The sequence below is a fragment of the Talaromyces amestolkiae genome (assembly GCF_001896365.1).
Source record: "Talaromyces amestolkiae strain CIB chromosome Unknown scaffold3.1, whole genome shotgun sequence".
Classification (NCBI taxonomy): Eukaryota; Fungi; Ascomycota; class Eurotiomycetes; order Eurotiales; family Trichocomaceae; genus Talaromyces; species Talaromyces amestolkiae.
In genome coordinates, this window is record NW_024468039.1 from 1 (window position 1) to 22225 (window position 22225).

Genomic DNA, 22225 nt, shown 5'->3' on the forward strand with positions numbered 1-22225 from the left:
CCCCCCCCAGTTGATCACCATCAATTGATCTTGTCTTGAAAGTCAATTCTTGAGAGCCGAATTTCTCTTTTCTTTGTTTTCACAACATCGTGTTGGTTCCTTTGTCTCTTAAGCCTGGTACACTAAAATCTAGCTTCAACTTACGGATCATTTAGCGTACTCTCGCAATGCATTTCTTATGCCTTCATGGCGCTGGGACAAACAGCAGGGTGAGTTTCCGGTATTCAATTCGATCATATGACGCATACACTCACTGTACCACGCGAAACTAGATTTTTGAGGCACAGACAGGTACAGCGTCCTGCTTTAAGACGGGTTTTAACAAGAAACATTCTGCCCCCCCCAGTTGATCACCATCAATTGATCTTGTCTTGAAAGTCAATTCTTGAGAGCCGAATTTCTCTTTTCTTTGTTTTCACAACATCGTGTTGGTTCCTTTGTCTCTTAAGCCTGGTACACTAAAATCTAGCTTCAACTTACGGATCATTTAGCGTACTCTCGCAATGCATTTCTTATGCCTTCATGGCGCTGGGACAAACAGCAGGGTGAGTTTCCGGTATTCAATTCGATCATATGACGCATACACTCACTGTACCACGCGAAACTAGATTTTTGAGGCACAGACAGGTACAGCGTCCTGCTTTAAGACGGGTTTTAACAAGAAACATTCTGATATTGTATACACTCAGCCGCTCTGCGCTACGAGCTCGGAGGCGACCATACATACGATTTCGTCGAGGGAGTGATGCAGCTCCCGAAGGCTTCAGGTTTGGTTGTACTCATGACTAGATTTCCGCACAATGCTGAAGGCAATGATAGCAATCGACCAGCTTGTTCCTGGTGACCTTGGCTATTTCGGCTACTACAAACCCAACGACTGTACCTCGTTCCACAAAGCCCTCGATGATTTGGAGCTTTTCATCCAGAAACAGGGTCCTTTCGACGGAGTCTTTGGCTTTTCGCAAGGAGCTACTCTAGCTAGCGCGCTTCTTTTACGACATTCGGGCTCCAGTAATGGTGGCTTGGATTCCCCTTGGACTCCCAAAGCCAATGATCCACTCTTCAAGTGTGCGGTGTTTCTATCAGGATATTCACCACTCGATTGGACATGCATGCATGTGCAGCATATGCAAGGATCTACCATATCTGTTCCGACTGCACATATCTGGGGCATGAACGAGCGAGGTGACTTTGGGGGACCAACAGCGCTGAAGCAGCTCTGTGACCCTCAAACTGTGTATTTGCACGAGCATGAGGGTGGTCATGAGGTGCCAGGGGCGAAGAACAAGAAAGACTTGATTCAAAGTGCGAACGCGATTAAACGCATGCTAACAAGTCTGTAAAGGCATTATGGATGTTGGTGAGATGGATTGGGTCACATGCCTGTTTGGTTGCACTTAGGGTTGTTGATTCTAGTATAGTCTTAGCCAACAGGTTATTCAAGTTTGGATACGTGTTGAATAAGCGCTGATGCTTCATGTTGTGTATACCTACCTGTAGCCACCAAAGACGGATTCCAGTATCATCATAAGTTCTGCAAACTTCGCCACAATAATGCACATATGAAACTAGACAATAGTATTACCGAGAAATAAGTAGTCGATATTCCAATCTAGGATTGATGTTTGAAAAAGACATCCCGAGTCACATTTCTAATCGAGTAAGTGACTAGTATGCTTTCCAAGGTCGGGTCAGCCTATCGTTTGCTAAGCCAGTCTATGGTTCGTTTGAGGCCCGGTGCAATTACGATATATGAATAGATCGCTAGGCATCTATGATCATATAGGTTCATGCAATTGAAACAAAGGAGATACTGGAAACAATAGATACAATGTGGACAATGTAGACAAAGAACACAACGGACGCAACAGACGTGACGATAAAAAACAAACAAAGAAACATCCGATGATGACTTCTTTCAACTGATAAGAAGAACAGGTATGAAATACATGGATCCATGGATATGTATACCACATTCCGGAGGGTGCAACATCAACCGAGTTGCAAGCTAGAATAGTGAACCCTTTGTTGTTATGGTTATCAAGTTCCGAGGCCATACCTAGATAGATAGCAGTCATAAAGCGTACATGTAGCCACAAAAAGAAACAACGAAGCAGGACCAATAATTTGGGAACGCCACTGATGGAATAGTACAGTTCATGCAAGTTTTGTGTAAGCAGGTGCAGGTGGTCATGATGATAGATGTTCAAAGCAAGTTCAGACCCTTTCTTTCGAATAGACCTTGCGACTAATCTGGAACAGATTAAGCGCTTATTAGACCTTGTGTTGGTATTTTTCTTTGGAAAAAACGTAAACCAGGTTATATCAACAATAGTATTGGGTACTCAGCTCGACGGTGTCACCCTCATTGTAGGTGTAGCCACACTCGGTAATTGCAACAAACAACCCCAGGCTGGGCAAAGTATAGACCAGCCAGCTACTTTTTTTGAGGCTGAAGATGGGGCTAGAGTTACTGTATTGCAGACATAGAGGATGCTTCCACAAAATCTAGAGAAGAAAGCAAGCGGTATGCCATTGGAAAGAACTACGAAAGTCCCATTTTCAAGGGGACCGAATGTCAGTTGTGACCAAAGATAATCAAACACACAATTTAAGTTCAAAATTGGGCGTGAGATCATTGTGTACATTGCCTCGGCCCCATTAATTTGCTGGTATTCAGGGTAAGATGTATACAGTTCCAAGATATGAAAACATGCCATTATGCTCCCAATTAAATTGACTAGTAAGTAAAAGCATATGTCTGACACATATACACTGCTGGCTATGTTGACTGGTTAGCACAATCAGTGACATAGTTGATAGTAACCAAACAGCCATCCTCCCTATGGTATGAACCACACTTCGTACAGCCGCCAATGTTGCGGATGTTTTGGTAGTCATTCCATATGTCGTTGCCACTAATTGAGCATCCAGTACCCTGTATGAAGACGCCGCAAGCCCTAACTCCGTCACCCCAGCAGTTGCCAGTTTGTTGCGTACCGCTAGTGATGTGAGGTCAGTGATATAATTTCACCGGAGAAGTTGAATATATTCAACTAAAAAATAAAAAACAAAAATAGTAGTAACTCACTTAGTTCCATATGTAAGGAGGTCATTTCGCTCCAAGCTGTTGACAGCGTGATCACACCATTTAAGGAGATCAGGGGTCGTACAAAGAGTCGAACCCTTGCAATCATATGCGCTGGGATCTGGATCAAAGACGTTAATGAAGGGATTGTAGCCTTGTGCCTGGATCACGAATTTATTCGTGTCTGTAGTGGAAGTTCCCAACGGCAAGGTCCATGAATACGTGTAGCCCGAGATGCTGAGAGTTATGGGGCCGACCTCTGACCATGACCAAGGCGGTGCTGTTGATCCGGATGGAAGGGTACCGCTGTACTTATAAAGAGTTGTACCTTCGACCATATAGTGGGTACAGACGTAATCGTCGGTCACGAAGTTGACACTCCAACCTGGATCGTTATCGAAGTCACACTCGACGGAGTCCCAGAGATAGAGACGTACGAAAGCATAAGGAACCAAAATATCAGCATGGTATGTTGTTGACGACGCCCCAGCAGTAACATTATAGTCAGTAATAGTCTTGCCCAATGGGAGAGATTCGGTGCTGACGGTGACTGTGTTGGAAGCAGATCCAGTATTGCCACCTCCTCCGACAGCACGTATGCTTAAAGCATTACTCGTTCCTGGTTGAAGACCACCAATAGTGATTGTGGTCATGCTGCTAGGGACACTAGCAACAACAGTATCTCCCAGATATACATGGTACCCAAAGGCACCTGTGGTCGCAGACCAAGATAGTTTTGCGGAGCTATAATCTGAGAATGAGACCGACAATCCGGACACGGCTCCTGCATCCCCCCCTGACGCCCAGGCCGAAGCATCCGATTTCGATAGAGAGCCACCCGCAACTGCATCCAGTAGTGTCTGCACGTAGGAGTCGCTAGGCAGTGTATCGTATGGATTAGGCAAAGTATCATCTGTGATTTGAAGGAATCCAGCTCCGCGTTCATTGGCTAATTTGACCACCTCACCAATCGCAGACTCGGGGACGTTGTACACAATATGCCATAGCTTTCGAGGATCCTTTGGTACCCAATCGTTGGGTGTATAGGAACTGGTGTATGCCGTATAATCCAGTTCGAAGGTGAGTAGTGTGTCCATCGTATCCTCAAAGCAAGACGCCATGGGCGACCCTGGATTCAAAATAGTATATGCGCCAGGATGAGCACGCTTGGTGTAGTCATTAATATACTTGTAGAGGTCCGCATACTGGTTGTTATCGCCGCATTCAGGCCACCCCTCGTCAAAGAAAATGCCACCAATATTGCTACCATAAAGCTTGTACCACATATCAACATCCTCCTCGATTTGCGCAGTCCAATCCGCAAGGTCACCGGAGCCCAGTCTCGTTAGGAATTTCTGATCGCTCACACCAAGATATCCAGTTCGCACATAGCCGAGGACCGTTTTTCCAGACGCTGAGGCTCGGCTGATAACGTCGGTCCAGCTGTCGTCGACGGCGGAATCAGGACCGTTCACAACATTGGCAATCAGAATGGGCATCTTTGCCAGAGGGTAGTCAATAAGCCTATTCCAAGCGGAGGGGTCTGCCAGAGGATTAATGTACGAGGCAACCGCGATCTGCTGTCCTGTTCCATTGCTTGTAATTGCTACTCTATTGTCCGCGATGGCAGCAAACAGTGCCGTGGCATGCTCACCATATGCCGTTCCCTTGGGATGGAATGAGCGCAGTAACGTGAATGGTATCCACGAATCGGTGTTCGCGTCATCGGCAGCAGCAGATATGGCATTCAGCAGCGATTGGTAGTCGGGGTATGCTTCAGCACCGTCCCATTCCCACGGCGCAGTGTCGCCGGCAGAATTCGCTGCCACAGTCTTGTTTTGGCCAGGAAAAACAAAGTCCAGCAGTTGCTGAGCAGGATCAGTACTATCTATAGCCGCAACATCGTTGGGATCGCCAGGTCCTTCAGAGGTCGTCGATGTAATGCCGTAAGTTGTCCAGAACCAAACCTTGTATTCCGTCTGTCTCGGGGTGGCCCCAGCTTCACAGTAGCGATGGCCATTGTAAACGTCTTGAAGGCCTTCCACAAATACGACGCCCATTCTTTGAAGATCTTGAGCCGCCGCTTTGATGACTGCGTTGACTTGACGGGTCTTATCGTTAAGCTGCTCGCGGAGAGCTTGTGTGAGTTTTGGCTCGCTCAGCCATGGGAAAAACGCCCAGGTATAATCGTTACATTCCGTACTCATAGCATCGTCGAAGAAGGTAATATATTCGAGAACATATACCTGAAAGCTCTCCCGAGGATTGGCGCCGCCAGCCTCACGGCCGGCGCGTGCTACCTCGTATAAGGCATAGTTGATTTTATCGCGAAGATTTCCGTTGTCAATCTCTTGTTGCAAGGCATCGAGCTTGCTCTGACAGTTTCCGGGATTCCAAGCTCTAAATATGCAATTGTTCAATATACTATCGAATCGTCAGTATGTAGACTAAATTTGTCAGGTAAACCTGGCTATAGCAAACAGGAGGCCTTCCAATGTCTGTATCTGATATTTAGAGACTCTGATTTCATATGGGAACGGAAACCACTCTAATATCATAATCTGTTTGATCAATAATAATTCAGAGCACTCTTCATGTTCATATGAATCATATCTAAAGTGATATCAATATCGTGACAAGGTGACCTTCGGTTCGTTATGGACAGACTCTACTATAATGAAAAGAGGGGGAGAATCACTCGGATAGCATCGCATCGTTTCCTCCAATAGTTAATACTGCAACTTGTGGGCTTCCAAAGGGCTGACCGCGTGGAGACATGTTGCCGTCTTTATAGTCTCCCTGCGTCAATTGCTTAGCGACCAGATCTTCTGATTTATCACCGGTATAGGCGTGAAAACTGAAACGGGGGATAGTCTCGTCCCCACCATTGATAAAGGCCCAATTATCTTTATCCTGAGACATTTGCATGGGATAAGAACGCTGTCCACGAAATGCTTCACCTGACAGTTTTTCATCTTGTCCATTGCAACCTGTACCTGCAGTGTACGAATCTCCAAGGGCAATAAACTCCTCGACCTTTTGGCTAGGTTTTGTATAAGGCACAAACGAGGGATCAGCTAGGGTAGCAGATATGGACTGAGCAGCGGCACTGAAGTCGATATCATCTGCCAGGCCCTTAACAGCGAGCACGCCCCAAAGGCAGAACACCTTTATATGTAGGTGCATGGTAGTATTGGGTGGTCTATTTACATAGCAAGTAGAGAGAAGCCTGACAATTTGGTGATTATGATGAGTTTTTATATCAATATCTTAGGGGATCTCTGGACTCGAATACGAATCCGCATTTGGCCAGTGGCCCTGTGAGGTGTGGTAAACAATCCAACTTGACAAATTATTTCCATCAACTTGGCAAAGCTTCATGAGTCGGGATTTGGAATTCATTTCGGAAGTTGGTATATCCAACTAAGCCAAGAGACGCCCTCGGAGCCAACGCAGTGGGTTGAGTATAGTCCAACTCGCAAAACAATATACAGGCCATCCTGTTGTACACGTGCGTTTATTCATCTGTTTACAAACGGACTGATCGATCCACTTGTTAGGATACAAAATCGGAGCATCGGCTCTGGTTCGGTCTAGAGGGATAGCATATATCATTAGTGCATGACGAATTGCTTGGCTACATTGCTGGGTTGTGTTTTGAAAGTTACCTAGGTACCATCATGGTAAGATATCAGAGAGACCGATAATGATCATAGTACGTTGTCGTGGTAAAGGTTAGTCGATTTATTGTATGGGACATCATGCAACGCTAAATGAAGTCGTAGAAGGGCAGGTGATACAGGATATATGACATTGCCATCATGAAGAGCGGAATGAGACAACATACTTGGACATAATTCATACTAGTAAAGCCCATCTCGTTGGGTCTTCGTTTAACCGTCATAATAAGAATATCTAAGTGTAATCAGCCTATGTCTAGAGGGTTAGATCCTCTTAGTATTCTGCCGGATTTACTAAAATTTTGACACGGATGGAGCCGCATCCGGAATAGGACAGTGCGCCTAATTTAAAGTCGTGTTTGTTGGTAGATTTGGAGGTTTGGAGGCTGATTGGAGGCATAATCGTGTTGGTTGGTAGAATAGATTGAGTGGAGGCTCAATCATGTTGGTTGTTGGCTGGGCATAGAACGCGGAACTCTATCTGACGCTTTACAGCTAAATTAATCTCGATTATTTGACATTCTTCCTGTTTGAAGAAACTGATAGATCGTCAGGTTTCAAGCTTCTATAACCACGTGCTTGGTTGACAGGCAACAGTTGTACCATCATCGCTGGGTAGTATCGGCGTATAAGTGAGCTATCAACATCTTGCATTGCAACGGCCTGAATGTGCAGCTCCTAAGCTCTTGGCTTGGCTTCGCAGATATGTAAATGAGGCCAAGACATGGCTCAGTTGGTTCCTGCCAGGCTGCTAATATGGCTTCTACACTTTACAGCTACCAATTCTATTCGATCTATGAGCCCGCGGATATTTAAACCCCAACACTTGTTCCCCGCTGTGTACCATCAACCATTACCACCTCATTCTTCATGCCGCAGCCATCTCGAAATCTCATCTACACCGCCGCCAGATGTTGAAGTCGAATGTTGGGCAGCTCCTGTTGCTTTGCACTACCGCATTAGCTATTCTTGGCAGCAGCACGGAAATCGCGCAGCAAAAAGTTCTCGTCGGCGTGGACATTATGGACGAGCAAGAAAAGGTCCGCGGCCACAACGAAGCTGTATACGACGCCGTGCCCAAAGAAGACCAGCTATTCCGCGTCGAATTCCTCGAGATTGCCCCGACGCCGATTATTGCGTAAGACTTTCCCTTCCGCTTCCCTCCACTTTTATTGCTTGAACAATTAATAATGGTAACATTTTGATATCTTCAAGCGATCGCGTCTTCTTTGTCTACTTGCGTGGCGACATACCGGAATCTAGGAAGAAGGAGTTGGGGCTTCCTGATAATGGCCTCGTCGATGCAACTATCACTGTTAGCTCCTCTGTTGTATATCCGGATGGTAGCTACGATGACGAGCAGTCAGTCACACTGCCGTTAAAGACTACACCGTACAATGATATAGCCCACCTCTTGATTCGTGATGCCGATGGGAATCAGGCTGACTATCTTCCTAGTCGCCGCCAAAGCGACATCATATTTGATTTCCAGATTCCTACAATGTTTTTAAAGGGTGGTATGTGGACTTTCAAGGCTGATGCGAGAGCTGGCGATAAAAACAATTCCTGTCTGTTTGCTATGTCGTTGACACAATGGTTACAACCCTAAGGGAGGGCACGGCATGTAGGATCTGGAGAGTAATTTGCAAGCTCAGTTCGGACATCATGAGCGTTGGAATCATCAATCTAATCTATAGATGATGTAAATGAAGTCATTTGATTGCGGACTAATGGCTCACGATGGCTTGAGGTTTAGCGTGAACCTCGACAGGAAAAACTTCAAGAATAGGAAACAATGGGTTAGCCCTAATCGCGACTCGCAGCGCGCGCTGCTTCGCTTTTACAAACAACCCCCTATGATGCAAATAAGTCGTAAACATTGATAGGAACTATGAGTAGAGTACTAATATTGATAGTACGTAACAGGCATACCATATTTAGGACTGGACTTTCCTGTTATATAATGAGGTAGAAATAGCACGCGCCTTCTAACGTTAAGTGTCCACACCACAGAGCTCAAAAGTAGTAAGTACAGGCCCCCACATGGAGAACCATCAATGATACTCATCTTCATAAGAAAGTGACACTAAATATGTAGCCATATGGCGCATTAGCTGAAGCTTTCTCCGTACTCCGAACAAATTACCTGCTCTGATATGAGAGTTGCTCAACTTTTGTCGAATGTAACCAATACTTCTGACTATCCTTTCATCCTTGGATATTTTAGATACCCCATAGGATAGTTCTCTATGGGGGCCATAATATGCAATTCGTAGTCGCGGTCTTAGGGCTGCCGATACTATTCAGCCCTAATCGCAGATCCGTATAGACTGACAGCCCCCATCTCTCATTGAAGATGATGAAACTCCGACAATGATTTGGATTTGTTTTTTCTCGTTTTACGGTCGGTCTAGTGTCAAATGATACACCTAGGTACTTCATCTGCCCCAATCTAATGGCGGGCGACAGGCTGTGAATTAGTTTTGTGCATTAATGATCGACATGATGCATACCCGTATCAATTGGCTCGCTCTGATCAACAATGTGATCTTCACTGCGCTCAAACCTATGCAGTAACTATCATTAGACTTAGTACCCATTTACTTTATGATTATGAGCAAAAGCAAAATCCAATTACTATTAACTTCACCTTCGAATTGGGCACATTATGTTTGCATAGTATAATTGTACAAGGTTTATGCCAGGCTGACTTTTGGAACATCATCAAATCCAATGTTTATGATTTCGCGCACTGGCGTTTAAACTCTGATGCCAGGTATGAGTCGGAGAGTCGGCGAGGAAGCACCGATATCAAAGGACATAATATTTAGAATGATTCAGAGAGATATAAAAATGAACAAGTCTCACCCTTCTCCATGAATTGTATTTCTGAATGAATTTAATCAAGACAACAGACAGAAACCCATCTGTTAAACCTCAATCAATCAACACTTGCTCATCTATATTCTACAAAGAAAACCGAATCTTACCATTCTTCAAAATGCCTGTCTACCACATCGGTCAGTCTTCCCCCCCTAAAAGTTCCTCAAAAAGCCAAGTCTGACGCGAGGGGGAAATAGTCCTCTTCCACCTCAAACCCGAAGTCACAGACGCCCAAATCACCGAATGGAGCTCCATGGCCAAATCTCAACTGGGCCAAGTGCCTGGCCTCATCTCCATCGAAGCCAATAAGCCTCTACCGGTTTCCGTGTCTTTCACAAAGGGGTATGATATGGCTCTTGTAGCTGTTTTGGAGAGCCCGGAGTTTGTGGAGGGGTATGCTAAGTTTGCAGCTCAGTCTCAGTACGTGTTTTACTTTCCTCCCTTGAGAATGGTGAATAAATGACTAATCAACCCTTTCGAACGATGTGCAGGGCTAAGACTTTCCGTGAGCAGCTATTTGACGATACTATTGCCTTTGATTTGCAGTTCTAGATCTCTCAGTCGGGAGTCTATATGCGTTGAATGAAGGCAGCAATAGTCAAAGGATCTGGAAATTGAATACTTATATGGATAGTGTGTATTGGTAGTGTTGTCTGGTCAATTACTTTGCGTGTATGGTACCAGAGGAATGAAATAAGTCATGCTTCAGCGACTCACACTTCAAACACCGAGAGTAATGTAATAGACATACACGTATTCTATTGTAGATCGTGCAAAGCGATGACTCTATATGAAGTAAACAAGTCGAAGGTATACATATTTAGCCACGTTAAGAAAAGAACAATAATCAAACCCAAGAAAGGCAGAAACACTGCCAATCGTGACCGTGACCCTGAAAACATAACGCCGTAGGATGAAATGAATAAGATCATGTGGAATGACTTTTAATGATGACAAGGAGTGTTTTGTATGGCTTTTGTAAATCAACCTTCCTTGGCATCAACCTTCTTAGCTGCGTGTTCAGAAGCGCCGTTTTCTTCACGAGCTCGCTTCTGGCCGGAAGTAGCGGGTTCTTCGGTACTCTTGATGACGGGAATGCCCCTAGCAAATGTGTTAGCGAACTTGTAGTTGATGTCAAGGAATCTTTAAACCTACCGAGCATCTTTCTGAACGGCAGGTTTGTCTTCACGGAAACCTCTCTTCTGGTCCTCATCGCGTCGTTCCCTCCAGTCGCGACGGTCATTATCACGACCACCCCGACCACGGCCTCGGCCACCCCGACCACCTCGACCACCTCGACCGCCTTGGTGACCACCATTTCGGTGGCCTGCCTTGATCTTGCCGGACTGAATGTCTTTGACCTTCTCATCACAATAATCCTTCTTGCTCTTGATGATCAAATCCTTGCCGTTCCACTTGGGGGCGGGATCCAATGCGAGGAACTTCTTCAGGGTTTCTTCTGTATCAAACTCCACAAAAACACTTCCCTTGAAGGTCTTATCAAAAGCACGACGCAGACGGATCGCCTTTGTAGGGCCGAAAGGAGCAAAGAAAGCCTCAATCTCAAACTGTGTCTTGGGACCCTCTTCGCCGAATCCCTTGACATAAGCACTGCGGCTCATAGCCTCGTTTTCAAACACCTTGACAACGTTGGGGTCGAGGAAGTCGTTCACAGATTCAGGCAAAGGCACTTTGCGCTGGACTTTGGTATCGTTATCAACAAGGTCGAGGACGGTGGAAGTCTTCATGGCCTCAACAATAGCGCTGAAAGGCTGGAATCGGCGCATGCGCTTGAAGCTGTGGAGGATGGAAAGCTCAACGGGATGGTTAGCACTTCCGCCGACCTTCTTGAGGAGAAAGTTGTCCATGGGGAGGTTGGAGTCTGAGAAGTAAAATTCAACCTGCTCGAATTAATGTCACGGTCACCAATTGAACCTGATTGCGTGTACAAACCTGTTTCCTGATCTCATTGTGATCATCGGTCACCTCTTGAGCAGTGAGATCAGACTTGATGTTCTCGCGGTAGTTACGTCTGGGGCGGTCTGCTGGCTTTCTCTCTTCCTTTGATTCTTGTTCCTTGCCGAGCTTATTTGCTTCTGCGATGATGCGGGCTTCCTTGGCAGCCTCATCTTCTTCGACGGGATTCTCGGTTTCAGGCTTTTCTGCGCCTTCCTTTAATTCGGCGAGAAGGTTCTGAACGTCTGTCGCAGCGTCGGCGTTGCCGTTTGTTGTCTTGACTTCTTCGGCAGACATGATGTGTAATCGAGCGCGCTTTGCGCGAATGAGTCAATTCGGTAGTAACGGTAAATGATATCAAGTATCTGGTGTATGAGACCTCCAGTAAGTGCGCCGGTAACTATGTTGGCATAAGGATGAGTCAGTGAAGGAGCAGGTTGTAACGAGCAATCGGCGCGATAAGAAAAAAAAGTAGGCGTGGTGGGGAAATTTTCAAAGCAGCGGGAGCTACCGATTAGGATTAGCGCCGGATGTGCTTTAGCCTGAGGCCTCGAATCTTTCATCCCCACTTGCCTCATCTGCCAATCAAAGTACGTTCGTTCAATTTTCTGTCGCATCTACAGCTCCAGCTCTCGGAAAGAGACTGGAGTTTTGTAGATTGCATATCACAATGGAACAGCAGAGGAACGAGATCTCCGGGATTAGGTTGCCTTCGAAGCGGTGTTGTCGAGCCACCCAGCAGTGGCAGCCATGGTCTGTTACTGGTGTGCTCCTTCCCAGATGGGAAGGAGCAACTTTTCTACTCATAAGGAAGGCACCTTTCTAGGTGCTGTATCTGGGAAGCCATGATGTTTATGATCGATGGTTTTCTGCCCTTCCTTACTCCTCATGATCAAGTCTTGTACGGATTCGTATCTGGTTTATGGCTCAGACATCTTCGACATTGCACTCTTTATCATCAATCCCTCCAGTCGAAATATATACCCATCCATAGCATTAGCTCACGATGGCTGACTCGGTGGATTCTGCACCCCCACGGCCAGATCAGTGGTCTGTTGCTGATGTGCGCTAATTGACCTCGGGAGTCTTTAATGTCGCTTGCTAACAGTCACAGGTGGTCTACATAACACTGGTGACGCCCCTAATCCTGGCAGCCTTTGCTGAATGGTTCCTCTGGCTCGGAGCCTTCCTCTTCGGCCTCGTCAATGTCTATCGAAAAGCCGAGCACTGGACTACTCGTGCTATTGCGGTTTTCATCATGATCCTATTCTCAATGCTTCGGTATGTGTGTTCATGCCTTGGAGGCTACAAAACAACTAACTCTCATAGTTCCATCTTTCTTCCGGTGATGATCGTCACTCTTCCCCTACCTAATAACATTACTCGTCACTTCTCCTGGGCCCTGGTCAACGTCCTACAATGGTTCGCTTTTTATATGTTCTCGGTGCTACTTCTCGTTCCGTGGGCACTCTGCCTGTACAGACTCATCACCAGCGAGATCGGTCGGTCCAAGAGAATCAAAGATGTCCTACACGATACAGCTGCCCCAAAGGTGGTAGTGGTCATGCCGGTCTACAATGAAGAACCAGGAATTTTGATCAAAGCAATACGATCAGTGGTCGGGAGCGATTATCCTTCGTCGTGTCTCCATGTCTTTCTATCATTTGATGGAGAACCATCTGATCAACTATGGGACTCGATCGCCATGCAACTAGGCATTCCTCTCGGCGTCAGTAAGAGGGCTCAGAGCATTGATGCCATCTACCACTCAGTCCGAGTAACAGTTAGCAGGTTTCCACACGGTGGCAAGCGGCACTGTCAGAAGAGAACCTTCAAGCTCATTGATCGAATTTATGCTGACTATCTCGCTCGGCACGATGACTTATTCATCCTTTTCATTGACTCGGACTGTATTCTGGACAAAGTATGCATTCAGAATTTCATGTATGACATGGAATTGAAGCCGGGAAGCGGGCATGATATGATAGCAATGACCGGAATCATCACGTCTACAACGAAAACCATGTCTTTGATTACGATCCTTCAGGACATGGAGTACATTCATGGTCAGCTATTCGAACGCTCCGTTGAGTCCACCTGTGGTTCGGTCACCTGTCTTCCTGGTGCCTTGACTATGTTACGATTCTCGGCATTTCGCAAAATGGCAAAATACTATTTCGAAGACCAGATCGATAAGGTCGACGACTTTTTCGACTACATCAAATGTTACTTGGGCGAAGATCGCTGGTTGACCCATTTGTTCATGGTGAGCACCGTGAAGCGAAACCAGATACAGCTCTGCACGGGTGCATTCTGCAAGACGCAAGCTGTACAGACAATGAGCAGCTTAATCAAGCAGCGGCGTCGCTGGTTTCTCGGGTTCATTTCGAACGAAGTCTGTATGCTTACCGACGTGAGGATTTGGAGGCGTTATCCTTTGCTATGTATCATACGCTTCATGCAGGATACTATTCGGACTACAGCCTTGTTATTCTTTATCATGATACTCTCGGTCTCGACTACTTCCACGAGCCTTGCTAGCCTGCCGCTCGGTTTCATTGCGATTTCCTTGGGTTTGAACTATGCACTGATGCTCTATTTCGGGTATATTCTACACCGATTCAAGGCGTGGCTGTATCCCCTGATGTTCTTGCTGAATCCGTTCTTTAACTGGCTATATCTTGTCTACGGATGCTGTACAGCTGGTAAGCGTACTTGGGGTGGGCCGCGAACAAATGCACCCAAGGCAGATGTACACACCACACCTCGCGAAGCTACGGAACAAGCAGAAGCCCAAGGTGATGATCTCAATGTAGATGTCTCCACGTTCCGCGAGTATGGCAATGCCACCATCGGTGTCCCACTACATCCGACGGAGAGCGTAACAAACCGTTTGGCGAACGAACCAAATTATGATGGCTCGTGCGATTTTAATCTTGAGTCCGAGCTTTCTTTGATGGAACATGATCGGGAAGAATCTGCGATTCCAGAGATTCCTCTACATCCAAGAGCCTCGTTTGATTCTACCACAACCGATAGTTACCCAATTAGTCTGCCGCTGCCCGTGGAGAGTTTGGTTGAAGAAGAGCGGAAACTCCAAGATCTTCGTGACTTCGACAAGCAGACATTGGACAGTGATAGTGGGGTACAGCTCCAAACGCCTGTGAGGAAACCGAACTACCGCAGAGACAGCTTGAGTTTTCCAGGCAGACAGCGCGATTTTGGTCCCCGATCCTCGACAACCCTGTCAGCAATGTCTCGAATCGATAGTTCCGGAGAGATTCACATGGACCCTATGAGGCAATTAGCACCATTGCACCTGACCCCCAGCCCATTGGGTCAAAGCTGTATGCAAAATACGGTCCCCGAAGATGACGACCACGAGCCAACTGTGCGAGCGCCGCTATTCGGTGGGATCGGCAGAAGGTCAATCAAGAAAGGCCGGCTTCTCTTCACTCTGGGAAGAAAGTCGGGAAGTCAGTGACTAGTTTGAGCTCCAAGAAACTTTTTCTTCGAGACCTGAAAAATGAACGGTGCATCATTTATACCATGCCGATTGCATACTTAGGAGATAGATTAGTTCTGCCATACACTCGTTTTGGTTTACACATGTATTCTTCCGCATTGTTGTATGCAGCAGTTCGTTTTGTATTCATAGGTGAATGACGGATCACAATTCTTCCACTTGTAGTCCTTGCCTCAATTCCTAACTTAGCCCTAAGTGTTTACGTAAAGCAGAGCTTACATCATGGCGGTGAGATGCAGAGAATTCTGCCAGCATGGTGAGGCGGTGAGGCGGGGGGGGGKCATTCTGGGAAGCGCTGGAAGGTTCGATAAGGCTCCAAACGGACTGAAAGAACCACGCGGAAGGACGCCTCATATAATTGAGTCAACTTGCGATCAATTCATCCAGCATCTGATTCATCGTCCACAAAMCCCGCCGACGTGACACGTATCATTCTGCAGCCTTGTGTGCTAAATCGAAGCATCCACGTCGCCGCAAACAGAGAGCAGGAACGACGAGAAAAAAAAGTTTGTACGCTACTACGGGACAACAACAACGGATCCACCGCCGCCGGTCCACTTGCTGGTGCAAATTCCTCCCCCTCCAACAGCCAGTACCATTACGGCACATTTACACCTCTTTCCTCCGTCATAAAAGTGTTGTCAATTTCTTTCTTCTTTCTATCCCACCTTTCCCCTTTTCTCTATCATATACCTCACCATCGTTTAATATCTATTCGCCATGTCTGTGATCGGTATTGATTTCGGTGCTCAGAGCACCAAGATTGGTGTGGCCCGCAATAAGGGTATCGATATTGTACGTATCTTCGCTTGCCCCTCCAAAATATCCCCAGTCATCCCACGCATACTATAGCTGGTATATTCGTCACAAAACTAGTGAGAAGACATTATACTAACCGTCGTGATCTTACAGATTACAAATGAAGTTTCCAACAGATCTACACCGTAAGTCAGCTATCTTTCTGCAGCTCGCTTATCGCATGAAAATTCCTGTTTGACAGGCCACTAACTGCTATGCGATTCTAGGACCCTCGTGGGATTCGGCCCCAAGAGCAGATACCTCGGCGAAGCTGCGAAGACACAAGAAGTCTCCAACCTCAAAAATACCGTCGGCAGTCTCAAGCGTCTCATCGGTCGCAGCCTATCCGACCCGGATGTGCAGGCCGAACAAGAATACAACACCGCAACCTTCTGCGAGGTCGAGGGCCAGGTCGGTGTGGAGGTCAACTATCTCGGAAAGAAGGACAAGTTCAGCGCTACACAACTAGTCGCCATGTACCTGAACAAGATTAAACAGACAGCTTCGAAAGAGATCAAGTTGGGCGTTTCGGACGTCGTTATCAGCGTTCCCGCCTGGTTCACAGACTCACAGCGACGAGCTATGTTGGATGCCGCCGATATTGCTGGTCTCAAAGCCCTCCGATTGATCAACGACACCACCGCTATCGCTCTCGGATACGGTATCACCAAGTCGGACCTTCCCGGTCCCGAAGAAAAGCCCCGCCGTGTCGCTTTCGTCGATATTGGTCACAGCAACTATACTGTCTCGATTGTCGAGTTCCGCAAGGGAGAGCTCAACGTCAAGGCCACTGCATGGGACCGTAACTTTGGTGGTCGTAACTTTGACAAGGCCCTCACCGACCACTTCGCAGATGAGTTCAAGGAAAAGTTCAAGATCGACATTCGCTCCAACCCCAAGGCTTGGGCTCGTACATTGACTGCCGCCGAAAAGTTGAAGAAGGTTCTTTCCGCCAACGCTCAGGCCCCTCTTAACATCGAGTCTTTGATGGACGACATTGACGTTCGCGCGATGGTCAAGCGTGAGGAGATGCAAGAAATGGTCAAGCCCCTTTTGGAGCGTGTTTCAGTTCCTTTGGAGCAGGCCCTTGCCGAAGCCAAGCTCAAGCCAGAGGATATCGACAGCATTGAGATGGTTGGTGGTTGCACACGTGTTCCTATCATCAAGGAGGCCGTTACCAACTTCTTCGGAAAGCCTCTTTCTTTCACTCTTAACCAAGACGAAGCTATCGCTCGTGGTTGCACATTCAGCTGCGCTATCTTGTCTCCTGTTTTCCGTGTGCGTGATTTCTCCGTGCACGACATTGTCAACTACCCGATTGAATTCACCTGGGAACAATCTCCTGAGATCCCAGATGAGGACACCAGCTTGACCGTTTTCAACAAGGGCAACGTTTTGCCCTCTACCAAGATCCTCACATTCTACCGCCGACAGCCTTTCGATTTGGAGGCTCGTTACGTCAAGCCCGAGGCTCTCCCAGGAAAGGTCAACCCATGGATTGGCCGTTTCTCCGTCAAGGGTGTTCAGGCCCAGGCCGACAACGACTTCATGATCTGCAAGCTCAAGGCTCGTCTCAATTTGCACGGTATCCTTAATGTCGAGTCCGGATATTATGTTGAGGATGTCGAGGTTGAGGAGCCTGTTGAGGAGGGTGAAAAGAAGGATGGCGATGTAAGTATGACCAGTCTCGAAGAAGCTTATTATACTAACTGTATTAGGCTATGGATACCGATGCTGCTGACGGCGAAAAGAAGACCCGCAAGGTCAAGAAGCAAGTCCGCAAGGGTGACCTTCCTATCTCTGCCGGCACAACTGGCCTCGAAGAAGCAACCAAGTCTGCCTGGACCGAGAAGGAGAACGCTATGACCATGGAAGACAAGCTCGTTGCCGACACCGACGAGAAGAAGAACGAGCTTGAATCTTACATCTACGAGCTCCGTGACAAGGTCGAGACCACCTACGCAGAGTTCTCTAGCGAGGAGGAGAAGGAGAAGTTGCGTGCCAAGTTGACCGAAGCTGAGGTAAGTTCCTACTTTTTGTTAATATTAACGAATAATGACTAACAACTACAGGATTGGCTTTACGAGGAAGGTGAAGACACCACCAAGGCCATCTACGTCTCGAAGATGGAGGAGATTCGATTCATCGCCGGCCCCATCATCCAGCGATACATGGACAAGATCGAGAACGAGCGCCTGTCCAAGCTCCAGGCCCAAGAAGAAGAAGCCGCCAAGAAGCGTGCTGAAGAAGACGCCAAGCGAAAAGCAGAGGAGGAGGCCAAGAAAGCTGCTGAAGGACAAAAGACGGATGCCCCTGACGCCGAGATGAAAGACGCTCCTGCCGAAGGTGAAGCCAAGAATGATCTCGATTAGACGATACCTTCCTCCCATTTGTAGGCGCTTGCAATGGTTGCAATGGTTGCAATGTGCCCCCGATTAAAACAGTTTATTTGACATGATATATGATGCTTTTTCATGCCCTTTGCAATCAACTATTATTTTCTAATTCCGTGCTCGCGACTTCTGCCTCTTGCAGACTTCTAAATGAGTGAAATCGGCCAGGCAGAAGAGACTTACGACAGACGACAAACGACGTTCATCATGACAGACCTAGGTGGTGGACTGTTGATCGAATTTTGATGTTTTAAGACTTAGACTAGAATATTCTCAAATACAATATTTGACTACACATAGAACCTTGAAATAGCTTAAACTTTGAGACTGGGGAGTGCGAAGCGTAGAATTGGCCGGCTGCAGTCTACCTCGGCAGAGCCCTATGCGGTCAAGGCGGACTACGGTTATCGGCTGTCTGATTAACCTTGGTAGCAACTACATAAATCTACTCGTTCTACTTCTACAGACGACTTTGAATACTTCTTTCTGTCTGTGGAATTTCAAGAGTTCATATTCTGTGCAATTTGTCTGGTCAGAGTAAGTGACCACCACCATGTGATGCTTCATGATGCATGATTCATGATCCATGAGCTTTCCCCGCATTTTTGTCTGATTACTGACTTTACCGATCCAGACCTCATTCTCCAACCCATTCCTTTCGCTGTATACATCACATCACCATGGCCGTCGACCGCCTCTCCTCTCTTCTCAACCACTTGAAGCCCGGCAACTCTGGAATTGCGGCAATGTGAGTGTTTTCCGACACAAGAGGCAAGAGATTATCTAACCTGTACTCTTAACAGCACAACCAAAAACCCAGACGATGTCGTGGTCACGCTCGCGATCCGAACTCCATTGACCAAAGGCTTCAAGGGCGGCTTCAAGGATACATCGCTCGACTACATAGTCTACACAGTGCTGAAACAGCTCGTTGAGCGATCACAGATTGATCCTGCGCTCATCGAGGATGTTTCTTTGGGCAATGTATGCCACCATTTCTACTTGCAGATTAAACAGAAGGCTGATAAGGATAGGTTGGTGACGGACGAGCAGCATACCTAGGCCGTGCCGCCGCGCTCGCAGCCGGCATCCCACACACCGCCGGCGCCTCCAGCGTAAACCGGTTCTGTGCGTCCGGTCTCAAAGCAATCCACGACATCGCCAACCAGATCCGCACTGGCGCAATTGATATCGGTGTCGCCGTCGGCGCCGAGTCCATGACCTTCGGCGGCCGCGGCGTCGACACATTCCACGAAGAGATCCTCAAGAACCAGGAAGCTGCCGACTGTCTGCAGCCCATGGGCCAAACATCTGAGAATGTCGGTGACGATTTCGGCATCACACGCCAGATGCAGGATGAGTATTCGGTGGAGTCGTTCCGACGTGCAGAGGTTGCGCAAAAGGCGGGTTGGTTTGATGATGAGATTGTGCCTGTGACGACCAAGGTCAAGGATCCGAAAACGGGCGAGGAAAAGACCGTTACAATTACCAAGGACGAGGGTCCCAGGTATGGAACTACATATGAAGGATTGAGCAAGATTCGTCCTGCTTTCCCGCAGTTTGGAAATAAGACTACTGGCGGTAATGCCAGTCAGGTTACCGACGGAGGTGAGTTTCCCGGTCACTGGATTGATAATGAATATAGAAGTTGACAACCGTATGCAGCCGCCGCAGTCCTCTTGATGCGCCGCTCCAAAGCAATCGAACTCAACCAGCCCATCCTCGCCAAATTCTGCGGCGCCACTGTCGCCGGCGTTCCCCCACGAGTAATGGGCATCGGTCCCACAGCCGCCATCCCCAAACTCCTTAAACAATTCAATCTAAGCGTGTCCGACATTGAGATTTGGGAAATCAATGAAGCGTTTGCCTCGATGGCAGTCTACTGTCTCAAGAATCTGGGCATTGAGCATGAGAAATTGAACCCGCGCGGAGGAGCGATTGCGTTGGGTCATCCGCTTGGTGCGACGGGTGCTAGGCAGGTCGTTACAATTTTGAGTGAGGCGCGCCGGACGAAGAAGAAGATTTTGGTGAATAGTATGTGTATTGGAACGGGACAAGGGATGGCGGGGCTTTGGGTCAATGAGCAGGTTTAATATCAGAATGCGAAGCATTTGCTGTTTACGCTCGGTTATAGGATTGTATATTCAAAAATGTCATGAATCATTAGTATATATGCAAATTGGTATGGATGTACAAAAGTCAATCAAGTTTCTCCCTCAGCATTAGACCCCCTCCCCCTCTGCTGCTCCTTCTTTAACCTGTCCTCCGCCGCCCTCGCTATAATCTCCCTCCTACTCAACCCTCCTGCTGCTTGACCTACGGTCTGACCTCCTGCCTGACCACCGCCAAGAACATATTCACCCCCCGTCCAACCTCCATGATCAACCCACTCCTCATCCCCCCTCTGCCCTTCCTCCTCCCAATCGCTCGGATTATAAAATTCCTGCTCCGACAATTTATGCCCTCCCCTCGTCCAATCCCCCTTTTCGACTTCTTGCTCAATCTGCTTCGTCAACTCCCAAAAATCGCGATCATGTTCACTATGCACGCAATGCGCCAGTTCATGACACAGCGTCTTGCGAATGGTTCTATAATCCCTATATCCGTCATATGCATCTGTCCGTAACCGCAACTCGATGACTTCGCCTTTGTTGCGATTCAGGCCTAACGTGCGCGATTCGTGCGTTGTGTGTTCGGCGGGATTCATTTCTGTGAGTAGTGGAACATAAAAGCGGTGTTTGGCCATGGCAAATTTTATGCCTGGGTCGTCGCGGAGTCGTTCTAGAAATTGGAGGCTCCGAGATGGGTTAGGGAGGTATGAGAGTGGTTCGCAGCGGCCGAATGTGTAGGTGGAGGATGACGGGGAGGAAAGTGTGTGTATTCCGCCTGGAGGGCGGCGGGTGATGGGTGGATGTGGTTGGCGGCGTGCCTGGGCGCGGGCTGCAAGGCGTTGTTTTGTGGAGGAGATATTCTCGTTCATGGACTCGATGTCTTCAGCTCTCGCGCCTAGTAAAGTGATTTTGAGTTTCGGGGATGAGAGTGGTAAGTACTCCGGCAGAGGTGTGGTGGTGTTGAATGGAGGCTTTTGTAGACCAAGTTTTCCGGGTGCGATCATGTATTTTTGGTTTTGGATGGGTATTTGTAAATCGGGAGATGAGGAGATGCTTGTCGCGAGATCGTCGAGGGTCGCGGTGGCGGGGAGTGTGAATGTGTATGGTGCTCCATGGTGGTGGACAGTGATGTCTATCGTCGAGTCGTTTCGTCCAGGACTCGTAGATCTCTCGTGGTCTGACATGATGATATGTTCAATGATAGTATTTGTACAAAACGATTCAAATGGAAGACAAATGCAAAATGTTCAATGCAAATGGGTAAAGATGAGATGAGGTCTCGAAATGGTACATGTGATTAATTAAGAATAGATCCGTTATCTCCGAGTTTGTCAGCAGCTGCTTAGATAAGCCTTCGAGAAGGTGCTGCGATCACATGACCTGTCTGCAATATTGTCAATGGGGTATGTACTGGGAGTCAAATGTAATCGGAATATGTTCATTTTTTATAGCTATTTACATCATATTAAATGCATGTATATCATCAAACTGGCCCGCTGCGTGGACGGGGCTCGTATAAGTAAGCGCAAACAGATAGGGTATCAACTGATGTAAGAGACACAATTCTCGTACCGAAATTCAATCAAGGTATCCAATATTATGTATGTCGTTGAGCATGACGAGTGCTCGTAGATGAATGCGCGGCTCTGCGCGGTCCGTGGTTGCATCCATTGCATGACTCTGTGCAACCATTCGTATATTTATTCAATGTTCAAAGGTGATGTAGTACCCATTGTCCAACCGAGGGACTCCATGTGTGACTAGATCGGGACCGCGTGTTAGTAAACCTT

At 47.4% G+C, this 22225-nt stretch overlaps 8 protein-coding genes across 8 annotated transcripts; 5 read left to right on the forward strand and 3 right to left on the reverse strand.

The window, feature by feature from the left end:
• Positions 1–503: 503 nt before the first annotated feature.
• Positions 504–1343, forward strand: BHQ10_002056 (uncharacterized protein; the record flags this gene model as incomplete). Its single annotated transcript, XM_040874160.1, has 4 exons — positions 504–545; positions 609–627; positions 690–767; positions 820–1343. 4 exons carry the CDS (start codon positions 504–506, stop codon positions 1341–1343), a joined length of 663 nt encoding a protein of 220 aa, XP_040730561.1.
• A 1744-nt stretch (positions 1344–3087) lies between these two features.
• On the reverse strand, positions 3088–6274 carry BHQ10_002057 (uncharacterized protein; the record flags this gene model as incomplete). The annotated part of the gene is made up of 2 exons (XM_040874161.1): positions 3088–5512; positions 5787–6274. 2 exons carry the CDS (start codon positions 6272–6274, stop codon positions 3088–3090), a joined length of 2913 nt encoding a protein of 970 aa, XP_040730562.1.
• Positions 6275–7679: 1405 nt separating this feature from the next.
• BHQ10_002058 (uncharacterized protein) lies at positions 7680–8377 on the forward strand (the record flags this gene model as incomplete). Its single annotated transcript, XM_040874162.1, has 2 exons — positions 7680–7906; positions 7984–8377. The coding sequence occupies 2 exons, from the start codon at positions 7680–7682 to the stop codon at positions 8375–8377; spliced, it is 621 nt and encodes a 206-aa protein (XP_040730563.1).
• Positions 8378–10634: 2257 nt separating this feature from the next.
• Positions 10635–11904, reverse strand: BHQ10_002059 (uncharacterized protein; the record flags this gene model as incomplete). The annotated part of the gene is made up of 3 exons (XM_040874163.1): positions 10635–10752; positions 10807–11552; positions 11605–11904. The coding sequence occupies 3 exons, from the start codon at positions 11902–11904 to the stop codon at positions 10635–10637; spliced, it is 1164 nt and encodes a 387-aa protein (XP_040730564.1).
• Positions 11905–12613: 709 nt separating this feature from the next.
• Positions 12614–15091, forward strand: BHQ10_002060 (uncharacterized protein; the record flags this gene model as incomplete). The annotated part of the gene is made up of 3 exons (XM_040874165.1): positions 12614–12670; positions 12722–12888; positions 12937–15091. The coding sequence occupies 3 exons, from the start codon at positions 12614–12616 to the stop codon at positions 15089–15091; spliced, it is 2379 nt and encodes a 792-aa protein (XP_040730565.1).
• Positions 15092–15853: 762 nt separating this feature from the next.
• Positions 15854–18303, forward strand: BHQ10_002061 (uncharacterized protein; the record flags this gene model as incomplete). Its single annotated transcript, XM_040874166.1, has 5 exons — positions 15854–15928; positions 16046–16077; positions 16159–17602; positions 17650–17952; positions 18004–18303. The coding sequence occupies 5 exons, from the start codon at positions 15854–15856 to the stop codon at positions 18301–18303; spliced, it is 2154 nt and encodes a 717-aa protein (XP_040730566.1).
• A 701-nt stretch (positions 18304–19004) lies between these two features.
• Positions 19005–20417, forward strand: BHQ10_002062 (uncharacterized protein; the record flags this gene model as incomplete). The annotated part of the gene is made up of 4 exons (XM_040874167.1): positions 19005–19072; positions 19128–19308; positions 19359–19932; positions 19990–20417. 4 exons carry the CDS (start codon positions 19005–19007, stop codon positions 20415–20417), a joined length of 1251 nt encoding a protein of 416 aa, XP_040730567.1.
• A 110-nt stretch (positions 20418–20527) lies between these two features.
• On the reverse strand, positions 20528–21619 carry BHQ10_002063 (uncharacterized protein; the record flags this gene model as incomplete). The annotated part of the gene is made up of 1 exon (XM_040874168.1): positions 20528–21619. One exon carries the CDS (start codon positions 21617–21619, stop codon positions 20528–20530), a length of 1092 nt encoding a protein of 363 aa, XP_040730568.1.
• Between the last annotated feature and the right edge of the window lie 606 nt (positions 21620–22225).